Raw genomic sequence first — 24,084 nt, 5'->3', positions numbered from 1 at the left:
ATACATATATATATGTATATCTCGGCCGATGCATCTGTATGGAAATATTGTACCCAATATTGATATCGGCCACCAAAAATCCATATCGGTCGGGCTCTAGTTCTCTATTATTTTCTAACTGGAGGAATTGATTATCATAAAAATGCAATCATGTTATACAGATTTTGACTACAATGCCGCATTAACCAGTTAACATCAGAGTAAATGCCTTAATCTAATCGAAAGTCAATGAAATCGAACCTCATTCCTCATTATGGGATTCGATCAGCAGTATATTATGACTGCGTGAATTTATTTTGTTTTAATTTAGGCTTGTCAGTTTTGATTAATTCATAACCAATTACATTGATTGCCTTACCCTTGATGGACTCCTGTTTGTGTATAAAAGTCATGCTTCTGGATACTGATATTACTGATGAGTCTCGTCTACAGCATTAAAAAGGATGACATACCAAATCAGTGATTTTCTTTGTTTTCTTTATTGAAAAACACACATCTACATAAAAATGCGTAATACACAGGAAAACTGAATCATCATTGCCGAACATGGCAACCATTTCTTAACTGCACAACGAGCTTGTGAATGGAATTGGTGTTAGTATGACTGAAACTCTTGGAGCTGAAAGCAGAACAGAATTTCACCTCAATTTTGTTGCAATGTGTTGCATATGTTGTTCGTATTTGATTCTGTGTGCAAAAGGCTAAGTAGACCAACGTTTTGGAATGAAACATTTAATAGTTTAATCCTCCCATTCAAGGTTCACATGCTCTAAATCAGTCATGTTTTTTTTTTCTCTTTTTAATATGTTCTGGTGATACAACTATCCTCTGCTATGATCTGAATTATGAGCCAAACTGTGTCACAGATAATATGTTAGTGTACATTTACAGTACTTAAAAAAAAAAAAAATAATCAATTGCACACTCAAGTTCTGATTGTTTTTAAATTGGTCCAAAATTGAAGTAGTGATTATCATCTCACTCACACAGTAAGTGCTAAGGCTTGGTTTAAACTATTAGTGCCTGTGTTTCAAACACTATGAACCAGTGTTTACATGTTTACCAACTGTTAATAAACAAGACAAAAACGCACTTTAACATTCCGTTTCTGGCACACACAAAAAAACGGGGCCTCTTTTGTCCCAAATGCATGACAGGCCTTTCATTGCTTTGAAATTTGCTTTGGTATATATTCAACAAAGGGGCAAAAACAAACAACATAATTGTCAACTTATTAATTTGAGAGGGTGTAGCTTATTTAGCTAGTTCCATTTACATGAGTGCCAGCAGTTGTCTGACACAACAGCGATTTCTGGAATGTGTCGTAGCGCCTGAAAAGCACCTGAACGGGTTAACACAAAAGTAGTCGGTCACAAACTGTGACATCAACCATATGATTCAGCCGTTATGACCTCCCCTCTCCAGGGTAAAAATATATAATAAAATAAAACATTTCTGTAGGAGAAAGTCATGAACACTTGGGAAAGGCAAAATAGTCCAAGCAAGTACATTCCACATGACCTGAGTTATTGTTCTGGGTAGTGTGGGACGATAGCTAAAGAACAAGGCAGTGGGGGAGTTGTGTGCTTTGTGACTGGTTATTTGGTCTCTGAATAAACAGCTGATATTAGCATTTTGTGTTGAGCTTACCAAGTTTTTATAGTGATCAGACCTAAGTCTTGGATTGACAGCCTGTTGGGCGGAGCCTGCACTCCAGCAACTGATGGCTCCACACAGACACTGTGCTGCAAATGTTTTAAAATAAACAGAGAGAAAAAAAAGTGGCCACGGGCCTGTATCTTTCTGAAACTTTCAAACTGCAGATGCTATCTAACAATGATTTGAGCAGTCATCTCTATTTCTGCAAAAGAAAGCAAAGCTATTTTTGTAATGTGCAATATCAAAGTAAAGATGAGAAGGCTAGGTTAGTGATGGGTAAATGGAGGCTGTGCCCAAGGTCAGCGCACTCTAAAATCTGAGAGACAACGACCAAGCCATCAAGTTTCTTGATTAAACATCACAGACAGTGAGACAAATTTTTTCTTGTGCAGAAGGATGTTGGTACCATTATCCATAAGTTTTTGTCATTTCTAGACCTCAGGCACTCCCTGCTGGCTAATGTTAGGATTAATGGAGTGCAAGGATTTTTATTTTGTTTTGTAATGAATACCTGAGGACTAGCTTGTGAGGAGAACTTGTGCTGAGCCGTCTTTCCCCACATCTGCGTCAGGGCTCTGGCTGTCTGTGCTGCTGTCTGTGTTCAGGCCTGTGCTTTTGTCGGCACTCCAGTCGGCGGAGGCCGGGAAGGTAGGAAGTGGTGCGGTGGGCCGAGTCGGGGTCACCTGAGGCCCAGGGTTGTCGCTGCCATGGAGACCGGGGTTGGCCGAGGAGCAGGACAGGGGAGAAACGGGGGAGAAGAGGGAGGGGCACAGGAGTTTGACGGGGCAGAAGGCAGAGCCCCTGGGAATGAAGTTCACCTTGTTTTTGTCCGGGCATGAGAAGAGAGGGAAGCCTTTTGATTTGCCAGACCTGTAGACAACAGACGTTGTGCTCAGTTTTTTTGCTTGTTTTTTTACCGTTTACATGACTGTTTGGATCAAATGGAAGTCGTTTATCGTACATAAACATTTTTCCCCTCATTCCTGCCACCCACAATGCAAGTACACTTGGTTGCTATGTTGTATAGCATCTAAAAGGATCTCAGTCCATAAAATTCTCAAGTAAAGATCAGAATACCCAGCTCAATTACAGTGTCAAATATGAGGCTGCTTTAAAAAAAAAACACAGATCTTGAGATGACAAGATAAAAAATGACTTACACCAACTCCTCAAACACCTTGACTTTCTCACAGCCCTCTGGAGGTTCCCGTTTAAACATGTAGCTGTTGTTAGGTTTGGGAGAAGTGGCGAACTTGGGGAGAGGAGAACTGCACACACCCTCTGAAAATACAGCAGACAACATATTTAGTAGGGCTGTGTATCATGGAACAATTTTCAATACTGAGCTGATACTGCACCCAGGTATTGTGGGCCAATATTAAATATATACTTTCTCTTGCTTTGTGAGGCGTAATATTGGTATATAGAATACCTAATCTGCCCATGAAACAAAAGAAGCGTTTAAAAGAAGAAGATCTATAGGCCTAAATATGATGATCTAACGAGTACCTTTCGATTGGGACTAAAGAGTATTGAGATTCAATACAATAGACTTGTAACCAGCTACAACCAATAGAACACTCAAAACTAAAATAAGTTGAAGTGACAGCTCTGCACTGCAGTGAATTTAATAAAACTCTACACTTCAAAATTTTTTAATGTTGGGCCGTTAGATGGTTCATTGCTGTTAAGAAATTAACTGACAGCGTACTGTACTGTACATTGCATTGTGCATCATTTCTCTGGACTGCACAGGCAGTGTTAAATAACCATGTTACCAGCAGGGGGCGTAATTCAACCAAACTATTAAAGTAACTTAAAAAGGAGAGGTCAAAGTGCAGGGAAATGCATGAGGCAAGCATGGGAACATTTCACAGTGACGGACGACAACGCGATGTCTAAATATTGGGATTCCGTTCTCGAATTAAGCTCCAGTACATCGTCAATGTTGTACCACCTGAAACGTCAGCACCCGACGCCTGCAGTGCAGAACAAGAGGCAAGTCGTCCGCCGAACAGAACATCATGTCTGTATTAGCTAGAAGAAGTGCAGTGATGTGCGTGCAGAGACAATAACGCAGAGGATTTGCTTTACGATGGAAAAGGACATGATGACGATTAACGTGATGGGCGGTGACAGAGTTCGTGATTAACTGAACTACATTGAACCAGGCTTTCGTATCCACTCAAGAGTTACATTTACAAGGACAAGACAGACCAGCTCAAGGCGAAGCTACCTTCAGCCAATAAGGAGGCTATAACAACTGATTTTGTAATTCATTGTTAGCAATTCATTACATTCATTCATTCATCGTCTACCGCTTTATCCATTTAAGGGTCGCGGGGGGTCGCTGGAGCCAATTCCAGCTAACATTGGGCGGGAGGCGGGGTTCACCCTGGACAGGTCGCCAGCCTATCACAGGGCCACATACAGAGACGGACAAGCATTCACTCTCACATTCACACCTACGGTCAATTTAGAGTCTCCAATGAACCTAACCCCATTCTGCATGTCTTTGGACTGTGGGAGGAAGCCGGAGATCCCGGAGAAAACCCACGCATACACGGGGAGAACATGCAAACTCCACACAGAAAGGCCCTGGTTGAACCAGGATTCGAACCCAAAACCTTCTTGCTGTGAGGAGAAGGTGCTAACCACTACACCACCATGCAGCCCCAATTCATTACATGAAAGTCAAATTACTAAAGTGCCGCTAATGAATAGAATTTAAACTGTGTTTAATGATTAACAGACCTGTTCGACGATCGGGTATGGAAAATTCGCAAAGTTTGCAACCCTTTACATCATTACGTCTTTATCCAACTTTTTTCTCTTATGCAGTTGTACTCAGCACGACCTGTAAAGGAATTTTGATGTATAATTCGCAAAACTGAGCACTAAAGCTGCATCTGTGAAGCAGTGAGCGCACACCTTTGTCAATTTCCTCCGCAGAGCAGGGGCTTCCATCAGGGGAGTGGAGGTGGTCCGAGCTGCAGGGGCGGGGCGACGGGCTGGAGTCACCACTCGAAGGGGCCTGTGTGTCTGTGTCACGCGTGTCCCCACTATTGCTGTAGCGGTGCGGTGGGAACGGGGGGCGACGGCCGTCCACTGCATCCATGGCCTGTTAGGGTCGGAGTGTGGAGGAGGTGGTGAGAAGGCCATGCATTAACATACATGTATCCAAAAAGTGCAGAAAGGTGATGCTTAGGATTTAGAGAGAATCATAATGGAAAAGGTCACATTAAATCCCCCAACGTTTCCTTGAAAAACCCATGAGAACTGCTAAAGTGTTCCTGTCCTGGGTGTTAGAGCAGCGACCTGATCACTCACTGGATGGGTTAAGAGCGTCAACTAAAAAAATTAGAGGTCACATTATGCACAAATCACTTTTCAGTGTTTGTGCACATATATGTGTGTATCTGCGGTGCCTGCCAGCCTACAAACTGTGAAAAAAGACCACCCTAATTTTTTTGTGAGCTGGCTAAACCCTACAGCCTGCTTCCGAACAACTGGTTCAGATTTCTCTCCCACTATGTTGTCACAGTTGGACTCTTTTGGGGGTAACCCTGCCTGCAATCTGAGAATCTCCTCTTTTCTGGTGAAGAGATGTGACATTTCCTACACGTATTGAAATTGGTTGACCAATCACATACTGGGCCAGCTGGCCAATCACAGCAGCCTGGGATTTATCGGGAGGTGGGGGTAAAAGAAATCCAGGCGTTTGAGACAGAGGGTGAAAAGAGGAGCTGCAGAAATGGGCGGAATGAGAACACTGATGCCTTTTCTGAACATTAGAAAATGTAAACCTGTGGTAAGTGGTAAACCAAATTAAGCATGAACATGAATATGAGCATAATATGTCAACTTTAAATAAAATCCAGGAATGAATGGAACTGAAAGCCAACTAGTGAGTTTGTCTGTCTGTTTAAAGGGCAACTAGAGTAGCAAACACAGCAGCAGATGGTCATACTCAACAGTAGATGAACAGTGTGATATGCAGAGCGTTCTGCTTTGGCATGACTAATTCAAACGGGAGGGCAGTGTAAAAAAAAAAAATGGTCTTAGAGAACAGCAGGCTGTAAATCTGTGGTGGTATGGTGTGGTGTGTGAGTGTCTGTGTGTGTGTGTGTTTGACTTTCTAAGAGGGGAGCTTTACAGACCTGTCGAGGTTTACAACACCACATCAGGCCAGATTTACAGGTCCACTCGCCTCAGAGAGATTTAATTCAGCGTGAGTGCGAATATGTTCTGCTGACTTACTGTACAGTAACTTTACAAGAGCTTGCTTGCATGCATGCAATAAATTCTAGGCACAGCCTAAAAAGCAATTTTTGGCAACAACTATATTGATGTGTATAAACTCTTACTGACTGATTGCAGTTAAACAACAAATATTATTAATTAATAATTTGTGTCGTCTCCACTGAACCAAATTGACGGTGACTACGTCCATTTTAAGGTTGACACTGTCAAGATTCCACACAATGCGTGTGGGTGTTGCGCATTACACACTGACTGTGTGTATATTGCCCTCTAGTCTGTGTATTAAATTATGATATAGCAATCAAGTTTTTTGGTTGTGATGATGATGCAAAGTAAATGTCTAGCATCTTTCTACAGAAAGTAGCTGCAATCATTGTATTTGCATTAATACATTTAACTGTCAGCGAAAGTGTCTTTACAGCAAACAGAAATATTACAGCTGTTAGAAGATCATACATGTCCTACTACAACTTGCATTTGGCAGCTTGGATTTACAGTCTGTAGGATAAGACACCAACATGACACTTATGCCTCAAGCACACTACACAATTTTCAAGTCGTAGGATCGCTGTACCGTTCATACTACACAACATGCTGTCTTGTAATCTTTCGTTGTGCTGTTCACACTACGTTACTCATTATGTCACATTTTGTGCGGCGGCGCTGGTGTGTGTGTTGTGTGTGTTGTGTGTGTGTATGTCCCTACCTGTATGCCCTGCTCCCAGTCGTCTCTGATAAACACATTTTCTAGCTCGTGGTTGATGCCCTCCACACTGCTCGGCACTCGGCATATGAGAGATTTTGGCACAGGGATTGTTGACCAGGCTGATGAAGTTCCTTTGTACTGAAAGGAAGGAGAGAGAAAAGAAATCAAAAATAAGTAAAAACATATCTATGTCAAGATAGGGAAACCATTCCTCAACAGAGGAGGTCTGCGACACCATCTTCCTCTTGCCTACAATACTGTTCTTTCATCACTTCCCAGGTGACTTATTATGGGCGCTTTCGCACCTACCTTGTTTGATCCAGACCTTCGTACTTTTGAGTTCAGCACCAATGAGCGCAGCCCACACTCCAGAGGTTAAATACCTGGGTTTCACCACAACTTAGTTAGAACTGAAGCCTCTTGGATGAGAGATGAAACGTCTTCAATAAACTACAACCAAGTCCATTTGCCCCTGATTCAACAACCTTGTAGTTAAAACTTATATAAATGTAGAAAAAAAAATGAGTCAAATATAAAACCACCTTCTTGACAGAAAAAATTGAGACCAGTTGTGCAATCGAATACATAACAGCACGGGTTTTGATTCTGACACCATTAACTGCTTGCGGTAATGACTTGTCACTGATCCAGTTTCATGATCTTTAATGGGTGGAGACGCTCAGTGTAAATACATGTTAGTGTAGTAGGATTAGGTTTCACAGGGAAAAAAAACAAAGCAATGACTGTCATCTACCACAGATGGGTAGAGGGTATAGCGTGTCCCTGTTTATGTTAATTTTCCCACAGTGGTTGATGTGTACTGTTGCATGGCATCTGTTAATGAATGAACTCCCGACAAGCAGAGGACGGGGCATGCCCAGACATATCCCCCTCCTCCTCCTCCTCTTATGGCACAGCTGGTGAAAGTGAAGACTCATTAACTAGACCTTGTCAGTACAACATCAGAAACTTATGACCAAACATGGCAAACACACAAGACTAAAATATATTCTACTATAAACTGTATAGCTTCTAACTTACAGACTTTTTATTAATTAATGTATCCGGCCTAACTTCAGATTCATAAACTAAAACTAATGTACCAAATTAAAGTTATGATAAATTAATAATTTAAAACTGTTAACTGTGTGTTAATTAACATTAAATAATATAGGATGCCACCTGACTTAACCCGGGTATACTCATATTCAGTTTCCTTATCTTCAGCTGCTGTGATATGGTTTGGTCACCATCTGTTTCTGTTGTATGAGGTTTTTTTTTGCTTGGCTGCTAAGCTACCTTATCATATCACCTCTTTCAGATTGAAATATTGCATCACCAAAGTCACAAGTTAGTTAATGTCTTAACCTGTAAAGAGAGAATGTCAGATTCAATTTGGCAGAACGAAGACTGACTCACCTGAGGCTGGCATGCAGTGTTGTGCTGAGCCTGTTGCGGCAGCTGCAGTGAGCTCTGCTCCCTGTCTTTGCTCTGCCGGCTGACCTGTTTGGTGCGCTGCAGCTGCAGTCTCAGTTTAGCAATCTGCTGGAAGAAAAAAGAGAGACATGACTTCAGCTGGTGGCTTCTCATCAAGACATGGAGGCAATATTTCTGTTAACATATCAATTTTTTTTAACTTTTCCCATCAGTGAAATTAATGAAAACATGCTCCCATTAAGGGCTGCAACGGGTGATTTCTCTAATTCATTAATCTGAAGATTGTATTCTTGAAAAGTGTATTTAAATTTTTTTTTTTAATGTGAGAAAATCCATTTACTAAGCGGCATATTTTCCCAATTTGAAAGCCTGGAGTTACCAAATGTTACGCATAGAAATTGACTTTAAAGTGGAGTCTGGATTATATATATAAAATATGGATTTTGTATCAATGTTAGAACACAAGATTTATTATCTGTCAATGATTCCGTTGTTATCAAACCTTCATGACAAAGAAATGTAATTGAGGCTTAATATTTTTGTTCAACCATTAACTTAATCATTAATACTTATACAACCAACCATGAATAGAATTTGAATAAAAAAAATAAAAAAAAATTTAACAAAATATAACGTGAATTAAATTTTTTTCGCATTGTTTATTCTGTACAATAAAATATGTTGCATAGGTTAACATAAGCGCTGATACCAATGTGTCTGTGAAAGGCTCATACTGCCTCAAAATAAACTGATCCGGAAAAAACTATTTAGCAAATGTGAAATCTTTAGGATTTGGTTTAAATATACATACTTTTTATTAATGGAACTTTCCTTTTTTGCAACAGATGGGAGAACAATGATAAACCCCATTAACAGGAATATTGCGCCATTTGTTCTGTATTTTAAAAGGAGGACAGGGAGGTTTCCTTCTCTTACAACTATAACATGGCACAAATGATCTTTTTCACAAAACGTGTACGTCTTTGTACACCGTGTATGTATGTCTGATGATGAAACAAGTTAGGTCAGTGGGCGTTTCTGCATGTAGCCAAGTATCAGCTTTAAAAACAGGATACCCTTTGTGAGCCTAACAGACGCAGTTGTACTATGCAGACAAAGGTGTGGTCTTCAGTGCTGATCTAGTAATCCTGGCAACACAGTCAACAAAGAGACTCGCTCTTTTCATAGATGTCCTCCCACACACGGAATCACAGAGATCGGAGAGCAAGAATGCAGTTCACTACGTTCATTGAGTGACCGCAGCAGTTGATAATGACAAGTCCAGACAATCCCGACAGAATCTCAGAGGATGAGAAAGCGGTTTTCCTGGCTAAGCTCTGCTGCTGATTGTACCGGCCAAGGGCCAGGGTTTGTTTGCTCAAAGTTGATCTGTAGATTATCAAGTTTTATGGCTACATTTACACCTGAATGTTATTTATGAAATCTGATCATAATCTGATTTCATGAGCTCACACTGATAGAACTCCACTCTGAGGAAATGCATTTTATACATTTGTTGAGGCTGGATTTAGTCAAATATGTCACTTCCTGTGTCTCTTTGCCTCCGCCACCAGTCAAGTTGCAGTTGACATACATGTCTGATAATATATGTAATGAAGATTTATTTAAAAAAGGTAATAACAGTGATTTTTGATTTATGATTAAGAAATGTATAGAAAATACTCCAGACTCCAGAACCAAATGTGAAATATGGAAACAATCTCTCCCTCGGTTTCTGTTATGACAGAACTTTTGGACATAAAAATGACATTACTCCATAATTTTTTTCCTATTGGACTTTTGTGTGAAATGTTGTCATAATGTTGGTGTTACTGCCAAAACTAGTTTTGTGAAGTCATAGCGACCTTGACCTTTAACCACCAAATTTTAACCCGACCCAAGTGAACATTTGTGCCAAATTTGAAGAAATTCCCTCTGAGTTGAAACTGAGATATTGCATTCATGAGAATGAGACAGACAGACCGGCCATGGCTGTCACCGGTGTAACCGCATAATAAAAACCTCAACACTTCCATATGTCGTCTTAATTTAATAGCAATGTGAATAAAATCAGATTTCTGTGAATCCAATTGTGTCACTTAATGTCCGCGGCATGATTAGACAAGTGAAACCAAGTGGTGGACAAAGCGAAGTCAAAGTCTGTTTGATTTCAGAGAACATTTCAGTGTTGGCCTTCCACAATTCATCAAATGCTAGAATTTACACGATGATGAAAATATATGGAATCTAGCTCTGGGAGCTGGTCTAAAAGTGTGGCTGTCTGGCTGAAATACCTTTTTGAAAGTTTAAAGGTTTTAAATGATACTTTCCCTTGTTGAAAACAAAAACCTCAAACCCAGGACGTGTGTCATTAATAATAAAAGGAACTACTTTTACATTTAAAGCAGAAAAATACGAGTGCCTGTTGTGTGGTTGTCTGTGAGGCTTTTAAGTAACATTAGTTAACTCTGAGTCAGGTCTCTCTAAGGAGGGAACAATAGGTTTCACCCTACGAAAGCAGCTCCTGTACTGTCTTTCAAAAACAACAGGCCATAATGAGATGCGAGAGTGCACTTGAGTGGAAAACAGGGGAGAAGGAAGTTAAATTTAGTCTGTGGTCTGGAAAGCTGGAGCCCTAATAGCTCCATGTGGTCAACCTGGTTGGCCACCATGCCCGGCAGATAGACAGGAGTGGAAACCAATCTTAAGGAGCATACTATTTAGGCTGCCCTCAGACCCTGACAAATGAAACACATTTTGAGTAAATGCAATGAACCACAAAGATTACAAAATCAGTCTCTTTGCTTTTTGTTTTGAGCTCGTAGACAGATTGCCGACACTACTGCTCTGTTGTCCAACTGTCTGTGGCGGTTGTTGTTAGGCGCAGCTGTGACTTGGGTGAGTCAAGGTTAACAGAGGTGAATCTACCTCTTTGAGGTGGTCTGCACTTCCCCAGGAGGCGGACCGCTGGTGAGGACTTCCCTGTTCTGCTCCTTCGTCGTTCCAGAGACCTGGAGTCTGAAACAGACACATAAATGCTCACATATAACCACTTACACAACACATCATTTCCTGTCACACGCAAACCCAACTCATGTACTCCTGCACACCAGCATTAACACAAGTTTCCATTGTGTTCGGATGCAAAGATATGCAATTATGACATGAACTATACAAACTACCATCAGGTATTTATTTGTGTAAGTCTGGCAGGGTGGCCTACGGTGACTTCGGGCTGCCGGATCAGGTGAGGCAAGAAAACACAACCTGAGAATATCCCCCCGTTCTCTGATGGACGTCAGTAGAATCTCAACGCTTACTGGCTTTCCCGACATCACAACACGCGCACATTTTGCTCGAGGTCAAATATTTCAACTCGATTGAGTGAAGCAGATGGCTCTAATTGCGTGTCTTTGCACCAATTGTTTTGCCCGGTGTTAGTGACAAAATTTGCATGTACTCGCATCTTTGCAAATTGATAGGTTACAAACATGGTCCTTGCTGAGTTTTGTTGAATTCCTTTTACCACCTTGTGTATATGCCAATTAAAAAGTTATTCTAAATTTCATATTTAAACAAAGACACATCACTTATCACCTTTAATACACTTTTGCCAACAAATATAACCTACATCAGGTATGAAGCTGAAAAATTATACAAAAAAAATCTTTCCAACGAACTTGTGAAATTATAAAACTAAACAGCTTAATGTGACTGCTCACTGAAGTCACTCAAGATGTGGGTAAATACCTAAACTGTTTGGATAAGCAGTTGAGAGAAAGACGTGGGTGAGAGCAGTAATGAGTGCGGTGTGTTCGAAAGTAAAGCTGAAAATCTGGAATCAATGAAGATGAGGAAAAACATTCATGGGATACCATGCCCGAGGAAAAAACTACATTCAACAGGAAAAACAAAAGTAAAAGCAAGTTCGACTGTTTCCATTAGTGAGCCAGGTTAAAATAAATACATCTATGGCAGGGGCATCAAAATATTTTTTCTTTGGGCTAAACTATGTAGTACATTTTAAAATCCACCATCTTTTAACATCATTCCAAAAAGCAAAACATAATTTGAGAAAATAATTAGAGCCCGACCGATATGGATTTTTCGGGGGCCAATATCAATATTAGGGAGTATAAGATTTCTGATAAATCGGCCTATATCTGTGTGTGTATGTATATATATACATACATATACACACATTTTTTAATCTGTCTAGGATTCCTTAGATGTCGTTATCAAACCTTTAAGACAAAGAAATGTAATTGAGTCTTGATATTTTAGTTTAACCATAACTTTGTCATAAATAACTAATAAAAAAACACAAATACAACCACACATATAGATCTTGAATTAAGAAAATAAACTTAATTTATTTTAGGTAAAATGTAAACATATATATATTTTTTCTACATTGTTTATTCTGTAAAATAAAAGATTTCCTATCAGTAAACAAAAGCGCTGATATCAATGTCTGTAAAAGGCCAATATCGGTCGATATGATCAGCCATCCAATATATCGGTTGGGCTCTTAAGATAATTACATTGGAACTAAATAATATACGTTTACATAACAAGAAGATGTTATTGTCAGCCCCAGGTGACATTTAAGCAGCTGGTTTTAGTTCCCACCTTTCACGTTCAGTAGTACAAATTGTAATGACCTATCAGCCAACATATGCAAATTTGCAGAATATGTATGGCACAATTCAAGGCTTACACCAGGTCAAGCTGTCTAAAGAGATATTTTGTGTTATTACACCAGTATAAAAACTATACAAACCATTCAAGCATAGAGGTAGTTCTGTCTAACTGCACACGTCGTTTAGACCCTTGCTGCATAAACAAGGAAACGGTTAAGTTATGTAAATATATGCAAAAACAGAAAGACTGGGGATGTTTCATACCACACACTTCCCCCTGATTATTCATATCAACAGGGGCCTCTGGTCCTCAAACAAATCCTTAAACTTCTGGCGTTTTTTGGGGTCAGCACAGTAGTACGAAACATTTTAAACATCAATGTCTTTGCACTGCCCCACAAACAGAAAAACCTCTATGGCTCTCCAACTAACGCACAAGCCTTGCCCTATGATATAGAATATCACACTGAATAATGAGAACACCCGTGAAGTCTTATGCCCTGGCTTGCTGGCGCTGGTTCCCCCCGGTTCCCCCCAGAAAAGGACAGCGAATTAAATGGCTGCTTGTGCTCTCATAAAAGGGACCACTATGCCCGGCCACACTGGATGGCAGATGTGTTGCTAGCCTTTAGCATCTACATTTTGTGCATGGCCTATGGAATGGTCTGTGCCGTTTGAAACCTTTGCCAAACATAGAGAGATTTGAAGCTGCAGCCTAATCCATTCATACAGAACACAGATTGCTGTAAAAGGGCAGACGGTCTTTTTGGATCTGCGAACTTAGCTGCTGAGGAAAAACTAAGTTCTCACAGATGTGCTTTGACGTAAAGTAGGCATGCTACTCTCACAACTTGTATGTGAAACGCTTGTAATTGGCAGCAAGAGTTTCCATAGACCTGTGCTTGCTTGAAAATCACAAGAGCAAATGGGGGGGTTCATTGTCTTTTACAGTGGTGTTATTAGACATATTTCAGTTAATAATATTAATTCAACATATTTCTCTTCATCACCAGGAAGTGTTAAATTTTCATTAGCATTAACAGAGCCCCTATACCGAGAGCCTGTCCACTTCTTATTAATGCTGTTGTACCAAAATTGGCTGCAATTCACCCAGAGGACAGTCACGAGGCAGACCCCAATGAATTGGAGTGCATGGAGCTTAACTGCTCAAACATTTGTTTTTCCCATACAGCTGTTAACTGGTCATGGGGGTGTTAATAACTATATTTCACTCACAATAAAACAGGCTCTAGTGACACCAAAATGGTGAATACCATAAAGTGTCTTGTGGTGCTTTGTGTCATTAATACTTACAGAAAGGCATTTCACTATGATTGAAAAGGTGCAAATCAAGAATTGAATTAATCATTTTTGATTTGTTTTAAATAATAGAGGTAAGGATTTTGTCTTTATTAAAAATGTTGACAGCAACTTTTAATGTACAAACAAAAAGAGCTAAAACAGTCAATAATGCCACCTGATGTGCTAATTTAGCCCAAGGCTAGTATTCTAGTTACAACAAATATCATCTTCTAGGATTTCAATAAAATGCCCCAACATTAAATCTTTCAGACACAAAAGAGACTTTCCACATAAGTCCATGCTTCAGTTTTAAACATAAAGAATGCAAATTGCTTTTAAAACATCAACAGGCCACACCTTTCAAGGTAGGGGGTCATATGTTTCTTTATTGTGGATATCTCAATTGTAATGAAACTCATAATTTTCCTGCAGTTATCGATGGCAAAACAAGACTGTTAAAAATACTGCAGGCTATCTTCCTTTATCGACTTTGTTCCCCCAAAACAAATTGTCTGTTAACAAAAACACCCACCTTTATTTAACCCAGAGGCTCTTTTATCATGCGAGTTCTTGAACTTCCAGCCTGAGTTGTGTGTTTTGCGGACTTGTATGCCAGGTGTTGTGTCTGATAATGTACTGCTGTACAGATAAAACCCTGCTACCAAAGCCTGCAGCTTGCTTCCCATTATGACTCCCACCCAAATGGTTACATGCCGACAACATCCTCAAGAATCCAGCTCTGTTCCAAAGCAGGAAATAATGACTGGGCTTCAATAGAACTGCTGTGGAATTTGAGCTGGTTTGTTTAGCTTGCACGTTGAGACGTGTGAGCAAAGTGCCATTGCTATCATTTTGGGAGGTTTAGAGATGAGAATGTGCATTTTGATTAGGTGAGTGCACTTTGTAAATCTGTTATCTTGTATGTCTGAAACTTACTGAGCATTCCAGAAAAAAGAGATATCATAAAAAGGAATTTTTGGTTGTTTGGACTTGTTTCAAATGACATTAATCTTAATACAGATAAACCAATAATCAAAAAACACAAATCTAAACTTAATTTAGGATAATGAGGCAAATCTGAGCAAGTGGTTTGGGATCAGCAGTGATAGCATATATATAAAGCAGCACTAACGTAGGATTAATTGTTATGCTCGAAGCATCAGTCCATGCACACGGCTGCTGTGACATCACAGCAGCACCAGACTCATGTATACCCACGCTTCAGGCGGGCCTGACACAGTGCAGTCTTCTCCTCGACATAAGGTGTCGCTTTTGACAAAACACTGTCTACACCACTGGAATCGCCACAAGAAGACGAAGGAGGCTTGCTTTCAGAAAAGCAACGTAAAAGAGGACAGTGCGCAGCGCCCCCAGGAAGTTGTGTCAATTTGACGTCAACACAGCCGTGTGGACGGGCCGACGCATCAAGCATAAATCCAACTTCACACTGCAAAAGTTGGATGTCTGGCAATTGTAAAGCAATGGTAAATCATAAAGCATTTGTGGGCCACACCGGTTCAGCAGCTTTCAGCAAAACTTTACCAGGCATATTCTAAGTTTATATTGTGAGCCAATAATCAAAAACAAAAGGGTAAGCAGATTCACAGAAGCTTGGAAAGCAGCAAACTTTTTCATGTCTTTCGTTTTGGGTTTTTTTAACCAATGCATATACAAATAAGCCATTTCAGCTCATGTAGCAGAATGTACACACATGTCAGTGGTCAGCTGACTGTCGGCTGTAGCCTATGTGACGTTCACCATTTGATCAGTCTGCCTTTGTCGGTCCAAGTTCTTTGAGGTTTGCTTGGTGTGTCAGGGCCCTGATTTTCATACAGACATTCTGTGTTCTGTGACCACAGGGCCTATGGCACACAGACCTATCCCGGAACAGTGATTAGCATATGTATGGGCCCTCTGCTCCTCAACTCCCACACAAAAGGCAGGCGGGCCAGGCAGCCACAAGGGCCAGGTGGTAAGCAGTGGGATTTCTCCACGCCTAAGCCATAGCCGGGGGGACAGGTGCAAACAACTTCACCTCCATGCAGGGCTACATTACAGCTCAAAGGAGAGGCTGTCTTGAACTTGTGCAGTGCACAACAAAAGAAGCCAGGGACCTTTTGTCTGCTGCTTTCTGCTGTTGTTGTCTTATAAAAAGAGCTGGGCCCCAGCATAGCTTGTTAACAGGAAATGGTCTCCGACTATCCTTGAGAGAGTTTGTGCATTGAATCACTACAACACAGCCAAATGTTTTCCATCTAAAATTTCCACAGCTTTGACAGACATATATCTCTTAACTGGATTTTTAATTTCAATGTAGACAAGACCATGTCACTATGTACAGCAGAGGCAAATATTGCAATTTGGCAAGAAATAGTGAGTAGGTCTGCAGGGTCCCAGACGTTTGGGCATTTTTCAAGACATGACAATTATCAAACTGATTTTCCATACTCCTCCGGTCTTTCCAGGGCCGAACAGGAACCCTGTAATTAGGAGGTGTTTACTCTGCATACAGCCACTTCAAGAAAACCTGCTAGGCCCTCTCAGAACTTCCTCAGCCTACACACAAAGAAATGAAGCCCATGTAAATGAGGCTTGGCTGTCCTCATTCAGACACATGAAAGGCTTCTGTTAGCAAAGAGAGAGCAGCCCTTGTCATGATCATAAATATTCAATATTCTTTCATAACACCCAATCCCATCCCCCACCAAGGAAAAAAAAAAAAGAGAAGAAAATTAAGCTCTTTGAGAAAAACTGTATTTAGCCATTAGTCACATGGCAACATTTGAGTTTGATCATGAGTGGGTCTGCTATCCAGGAATACTGTGGTCGGGCGCCAATGTGAAAAACACACATAGGCCTTAATAAGTGTTATAATATATGAAAATGTGGTGTTTTAGACTATTTACCCTAAAGTCTAATAGGCCTGTATTGGCCCCACACCGACACCACAGCCACCAGATCCCTATAAACAAAATCTTTGAAAAAGTGTGTCTCCTTCACAAACACTGACACAAACCAACAAGTATTTGGAAGTCCTAGCGACAAGAGGGAGTTTCACCTCTCAATAGTGAGTGGTGAATTTGGGGATTTACCATAAACGCTGACCTAAAGGTGGGTCATATATCCTTAGTCTTTTTTACATATTTTACAATATTTTATATCATCGAACTTTAAACTTACCACTACCCAGTACATACCATGATGGGTAAAATGCATCCAACTTGGGATTGTTAAACTTCAGCAATGTTTTCTCATAACTTAAACACGAATATGACAGTGAGACTCCACTATTCCTAATTTAGTTTTTTTCCCGGGAGAATTGCAACGTTCATTTATAATTAATTACCATAAAATGAATGTGATGATCAAACACTGATGGATCCTGATGTATTTCATCTTAAGATCATTTTGCTTTTATTTGCGGGTTCACATTGTAAAGAGGAAACAAGGTGAAAGAGAGAGAGGGGTCATGTGATACTGACCAATCAGGGCACCTCTGTCTCTTAATTTCATGAAGCCACTTGTACTGACCTTTCATTTTTGGCAACAACTATTTTCAGTATTTATATGTACAAGTTAATATAGAAGCATCATGTTGAAGTTGTGTTAAAATTGTTATGTGAACATTTAATGATACACTGATTTACACTGCAATCGTCTTGCAAAGTGGAAGGAGCCATTTTGGGTGCCCCCGGTTACGGAAGTAAAAAAATCCCATTAATTTCCCCCATAGACAATGTTATGTGACTCACAGATGGAAAAAGTCTACAGTTTGGATCAACATGAAATATCTCCTGGTTAAATCATTAGTAAACAAACAAACAATAAAACAGACATGTTGGAAAACATTTGGTTCACCGATAAGAAAATGTTAGGTACAAGGTATAAGACTGTAAATGAACAAGTTGGAGGAGAAGTGAACGACAAATCCCGAGCAATTATCAAAAAGCAAGCAACTATCACTAGGACCGAGAAAAGCTGAAGATCAGTGTTAGGAAAAATCTGAAACAATCGGCAGTTTAACCAAATTTACTTTTTCTTCTCCATGGCAACTGTGAGTGAGACTTATTAAAAGTCCAAGGCGGGGTACACCCTGGACAGGTCACCAGCTCATCACAGTGGCCAACATACAGAGACAAAAAAACACTCACACCTATGGTCCGTCTACAGTCTCCAATGAACCCAACTTCACATCTTTAGCCTGGGACCCCGACGAATTCTGGGAGCTTATATAAATTTGCTCTGCCAGAATCTGTCCGGATCACCTTCATTGGGAAGTGATTTCCTCTGGCAGAAAATGTGACTGTCCAATCACAACCGAGTATCTGATGATGGGCAGGGTTTATACCATGACGTGCACGGAAGCGACTTTTGTCAACAATGAATGATGAACAAGCATTTGACTAAAAGTACCGGATATTTTCAAATTTCTCCCACAAAAATCTCCTCTCCTCTTGACATTTCCACGTGGTTCAAAAGTCCGTGGGTAATGCCATTTGGTAACCGAAAATGAACCGCTACGCCAGGCTAGCACATCTTTGGACTGAGAAAAACCGTACTGAGGAAACCGGAGAGAACATGCAAACTGAAGTTGTTCTTTTTTTGTCCGATTCTTCTTGCTGTGAGGGGACAGTGCTCATCACCACATCATTAACAGTAGTGGTCAGAAAACAAGTCCAAGTTTCTATGTTCAGTAATGTTGAAGATGTTGAAGAAATTGTTGATGCAGAATAAATCCAGAAACTTCACATCTCTATGACAATGACTAATTTGACAGCTCACCCCTATTCAGGCATACAGCCAAGACTGGATCCTGTGAATGTGTATGTACCTGAGTGGCTTTGTCTTTCATACAGTAGGGGTATGGTCCATGGGAGTCCCGAGGCCACTGGCCAGTGAGGTAAGGCCCTGTGATGGCTTCCAGGGAAGATGTCCGCCGGATGGCACTGGAACTCCGAACCTGTACCTTGGACCTTTCTGTTGTGAATTGGGAAATAAATAAAGAAACAGGATGAGGCACGCATACACACACTCTCGTGCAGGCACCAGTGTTTAGTGAGCAATAATCCCAGGCACCCTGAGGCTTCTTTGACATTTTATGCGCAAACTTTCCTGCTTGTGTCAATAACAATAAGTTCAATTTACAGCACTAAAATGTCACAGTGTAATAAATCTGTCGCAAATGTGCGGCCGAGGACTGGGAGTCAGATTCTGAGCAGCACATCGACTGTAATGGTTTACATTTTTGGATAGATTTTTTTGAAGTGTGTGGAAGTAAGAGCACAGATATAATCAATTACAGAATTAATTGTTACTCAGGTTACTGATAGAAAAAAAGAAAAGTTAAAAACAATACACTAGAATGAACACTCCACCCTCAGATCTGTTAACTACTGCAACCGTTTCTTATTAAGTTTGGAAACACTGGGTTTTCTTGTTTTCACAGGACGGACAAATGATCCAGTCTCACACGTGCAAGTGCCGAGCAGAGTGGGCCTGAGAGGCCTGAAGCAAATATAAATGGCTGAGCAGGAGTATCTGATGTTATGAGAGCAGTGTGTGGTGAGCCAGAGCAGTTAAGAACACACCACCCACATAAGAACTCATAAACAACCACACCACAATGCACATCAATACTGCCTGCATCCCCTCAACATTCCTGCAGTGAGACGCAGTAAGACAAGAAAAAAAGAGAAAAACAGAACACACAAACACAAAGACATTAGTATGAGATCGGTGCTAAGCTGCAGTTAGAACTGGATTAAATTCATTAGGTTTAATTTGCACTTTGTTTAGTCAATAAATGCTTCTGCATTTCTGAATTTAAGTCAGACTGAAGAGTTAGAATGATGGTCAGGAAATATGTCCATTTACTCTATTCCTTGTCCGAGTAGGCAGAGGCCTTTCCAACAATTCACACACACACACACACACACACACACACACACACACACACACACACACACACACACACACACACACACACACACACACACACACACACACACACACACACACACACACACACACACACACACACACACACACACTGAACTATCTACATGAGGCACCCCTCTCCAAGCAGAACTACACAGCCATTTTTATTGTTGTTCTTTGTTCGTAGAATACACACAGGCCTACCCACCCAAAGGTATTGCCTAAGTAAGCTTACTGGGCTTCAATAAAATTCCCAGAAGCATTGTAAACAAAGGAAGCAGGCTAATTGTCCATCGATATTGATATAGGCCAAGCCAGTGCTCTCAGAACCGGCCATTGTGGTTATTTTCCATAGTCTCCCTGACTTGCCAGACTAGAATAATCTCCTGATGAGAAAAAAAGAAACAGTGTGAAAGAAGCAAACATCAAAGAGGTCTATCTGCTGATTCCTGGGGTAAGTACGTGGTGTCTGCGATATTAAAGGAGTATTTTCATTTTAATAAGACCTGGCCATTTCACAAGCTGTGAATGAAAAAGAAAAAGAAGAAAATGCCCCACATATCCAGGGATAAATGGGTGGTTTATAAACTTTAGGGGCAGAAGCAAATCTGAAAGCAAACATGTGGTCCAAATCAGTAAACCATAGCAGAACGGTTTCCTTTCGGCTTCCACAAGGCCGCATGACACCGGTTGAGAGGAAAAGCCCAAACATTTAGCTGGAGCTTGTGACCAAGGAAAAGAAATCACAGCACTTCGGTATTTAGAATATAATATATAGAATCGCTCAGTTAAATGGAAATAGAATTTCAGTTGGTTTTTGAGATAACCTGGAATAAGTTTGATTTCAATTCTAAAAAAGACAGACAATTTTGGATCATTTTAAAACAGTTCAGTAACTTAAAGGGGCAGCAAGCGATTGTAATCCAATACACTTTTAGTAAAATTCAGGGAGTATTTCCTTTCCGTCCGCTAGCTTTCGGTTCTGTGTATTGAAAACAAAAAATATTGTGCAGACCGAAATTGTGTGAGGTTTGTAAACATCACTCCCCGACACGTTAAGAGACATGCTAGCAACAGATGCTATGACTCTGGGGGTTTGGTCTCATGGTTATGTTGTTTGTATGTTTACGTGTATTTGAAATAATTTCATAACGGTAACAGTGCAGAAAAAACGCAGAAAAAACTAGCATTTAGGTCTGACATAAAATACATTATGCTTATTTTCCGAATACAAGTTATATATATTTGGTTGTATTTGTTTTCCTTTTATTTATTAGTTATTTTTGATGAAGTTTATGGTTAAACTAAAAGATCAAGCCACAATTACATTTTTTTGTCACAAAGGTGTCAATTTTGTATCCATTTTAAATAATTTTTATGTTAGAAGCAGATTTGCCAAACATTATTTAGTTCCAGCTTCTCATTGTGAATATTTTGTACTTTTCTTTGTCATGCGACAGTACACTGGAAATATTATATGTATTTTTACACATAAAAGCCCAAATATACTTACTGAAACTACCTTGACGTTCTTAGAATATTATTATTTGTGAGCCAGCATGGTCCAATTTGAATGTATGATAAGAAATGTATGCTATCAGTGCTAACAATGTCACCTTTTGTAAGTCGACAGTGATAAATGAGCATTCATCACCTCACAGATGCCTCAGTGTTCTGCTGTGACCAACAGGTGGATTCAAACTGCAGGGAACACAGTACATTTCCACCAGAGTCGAGTAGTTTTGGACAACAAGTTCATGTTCACATTTGGTCCTACATTGCAGTTTGAATGCTTGACAATGAGGCAGGGCCGTTTCGGCACAGCTGGCAGTTTGACACGGAGCTGGACGTTCATTGTCAGGACAGTATGGTAAGACCATGTCATTATGGGACACAAAAGGTCATAATGTGGAATAAAATGCTCTTTACTCTGTCCCTGCCAGATTGCACATTATCTGGCACTAACACTTTTGGTACTTTAGGGCACTTTGGACTGAATTTCCCACGAAATGGCAAGCATTATGTCTGTGAGTGGCTTCAAAGTACGACAGTGAAGGACAAATTACAAAGTGCAAATCCTACTGCTCCAGTCTTGTCGGACTTGGTGGCTGTGATGGCAGATGAACATTGATAAAATGTGCTCATGTGTTTGGACTGTGAGGTCACAGCCATGACAGAGGGTTAAGTCTCCATCATCACTACTGACGCGGGACACTGGCCCGGGTTTAGAGGTCGTCTCTTTCAGACGAGGAGGTATGCGTGGCATGCCACAGGGTAGGGAAATCAATACCGACCGCTAGCCAAACACGGGTGAAATTCATCATGCCCAGTAAGTCTGCCTACTCAGTTGTTGTAGAATAGACTTCGTTTCCTGCCTTGCATGGTACACTGGTCAGGGTTGGAGGTCAGCTCATTCAAAGAACTGAGGAATGTGAAGCACGGCACAAACATAAAATTCCACACTCGCACACAGTACTCCACAATAACCAACATTCTGCACTTAGACAAGAGGGCTGTCACTTTGGTAAAAAGTAAGAGGGAGATGCTATTAAACTGGTGGTTGATGTCTAGCTCTTGCTAGGTAGAGAACATTATTGTAGACTTAGAAAATCCCACTTAACAGAACTAGAATCATAGTTTAAAAAAAAAATCCCCAGACGCCAGGAAAAGCAAGCTGTATTCATACACTTGCATATTACAAACTACCGGTCCGAAAAATCGTCCGTAGCGGATGTACGGTGAGAGAGGCGGTCACGTTAATACGATTTAGCCTAGCAATGGGGAAATACGGATTTGGGGCTGCCTGGACTCTCATGTCTTCCTTCTGTTTGTCTCTGTATCACTTCCAAGGAGCAGCTGAACATGACACAGCCCTCGTGTCCACGACAAAAGCAACGTGGTGAGAGTCAGCATATGGTCTGAGTGAGTCAAGTACTCTGTGCTGCATTTGTGGAGCGAAGTCAGACCAGGCAACACCTGACCATTCGCTCAGCACTGCCTCAACTGGGACTGACGTGGCCACTTTTTACAACTGAAAGCATGTCATTCTGCCAATTTCTCCTCCCCTCTCTCCTGTCAAAAGTACATAGGAAGTAAGAGAGCCAATAGTGCACTCTATTCTTTTTATGAGTGTAATGGATGATAGGCTATAAGAGATAATGCAGCAACCTACTGGCAAATCAAGAGCCAACCGTGACCCATACCTATAGGCTAAACTGTAATCCCCCCCCCCCACACACACACATTTTTTTATGCATGATTACAATATTCAAATGTACTTGTATAACTGTATACCAGTCAGTGTAACTAAAGCTATCACGACAAGTTAACATTGCGCATTCGCACGTGGTGACATGGAATTTCTTGGCCTACAAAACTGTTGAAAATTCGTGTTTTTACCTCTGGAAACAGGAGAGTCTGGGGCACAGGAGGGGTCCCTATTTTCGGGGGACAGTCTTTGCTTTGCATTTCCACTTCCTGAACTGAGAGTCGGGCTGGAGGGGGTGCTCGAGCCTCGGCTGTTCGCGGCACCTCCGTAGAGGATCTGCGCCCGCGTCGGGCTGCTCTGACCCGCACGCAGGAGCTGGTAGGGCACGGTGGCACGGATGGGGTGCAGACGGCAGCTGCCGCCGCCGCCGCTGCCGCCGTTGTTGTTGTTGTTGAACGAGCCGGGGGAGCCCGCATTGCTGCGTCTCACCCGCGCCTGCTGGAGCGAGTTGCTGGGGGCCGACATCCTCCGAAACTGGCTGTTATTCCTGTAGCAGGAAGAGAGACGTACTGCCAAAGTTGCTGCTTCTCTGGAGGAGAAGGAGGAGGAGGAGGCGGCGGTGGTGGTGGTGGGGGGAATGGTAAAATAAACATTAGCTTGTTAGCTACAAAAAAAAGGGTTAGCTTCCTTTTCAAAAATGTTCAACTCATGCGGTCGAGGGGGGGAAAAAAAAGCTCCAACACGCATTCTTTTTGTCATATACTCACCTTTAAGATACTAACGCATGCCGACGAAAGTTGAAACCATTGCGTTTGTAACTTTAAAAGTTGTTTTCGACACTTCTTGAAACGATTAATTCGTGTTTTCCAGCACTAGCTCCGTCTTCCCCATCACGTCCACTCACTCTCAATGACAGTTGTTTCGGCCAG

General features: G+C 41.0%; 1 protein-coding gene across 4 annotated transcripts; it reads right to left on the bottom strand.

Moving 5' to 3' along the window:
- Positions 1–460: 460 nt before the first annotated feature.
- On the bottom strand, positions 461–24,084 carry LOC118285016 (glucocorticoid-induced transcript 1 protein). 4 transcript variants are annotated; one of them, XM_035608294.2, is made up of 9 exons: positions 23,923–24,084; positions 23,347–23,702; positions 18,842–18,987; positions 10,994–11,083; positions 8,048–8,173; positions 6,629–6,766; positions 4,591–4,780; positions 2,820–2,940; positions 461–2,529 (listed from the first exon to the last, which is right to left on the bottom strand). In XM_035608294.2, exons 2-9 carry the CDS (start codon positions 23,678–23,680, stop codon positions 2,178–2,180), a joined length of 1,497 nt encoding a protein of 498 aa, XP_035464187.1. In that variant the 5' UTR covers positions 23,681–23,702; positions 23,923–24,084; the 3' UTR covers positions 461–2,177. The 4 variants fall into 4 exon arrangements, with proteins under 4 accessions (XP_035464187.1, XP_035464185.1, XP_035464189.1 ...); XM_035608292.2 differs by having other exon boundaries at positions 23,347–23,744; positions 23,923–24,083; XM_035608296.2 differs by having other exon boundaries at positions 8,048–8,170; positions 23,347–23,744; positions 23,923–24,083.

Source organism: Scophthalmus maximus, chromosome 20, assembly GCF_022379125.1.
Source record: "Scophthalmus maximus strain ysfricsl-2021 chromosome 20, ASM2237912v1, whole genome shotgun sequence".
Taxonomy (NCBI): Eukaryota; Metazoa; Chordata; class Actinopteri; order Pleuronectiformes; family Scophthalmidae; genus Scophthalmus; species Scophthalmus maximus.
Note: the sequence above shows the minus strand (reverse complement) of the source record. Positions and strands in the feature narration are given on the sequence as shown.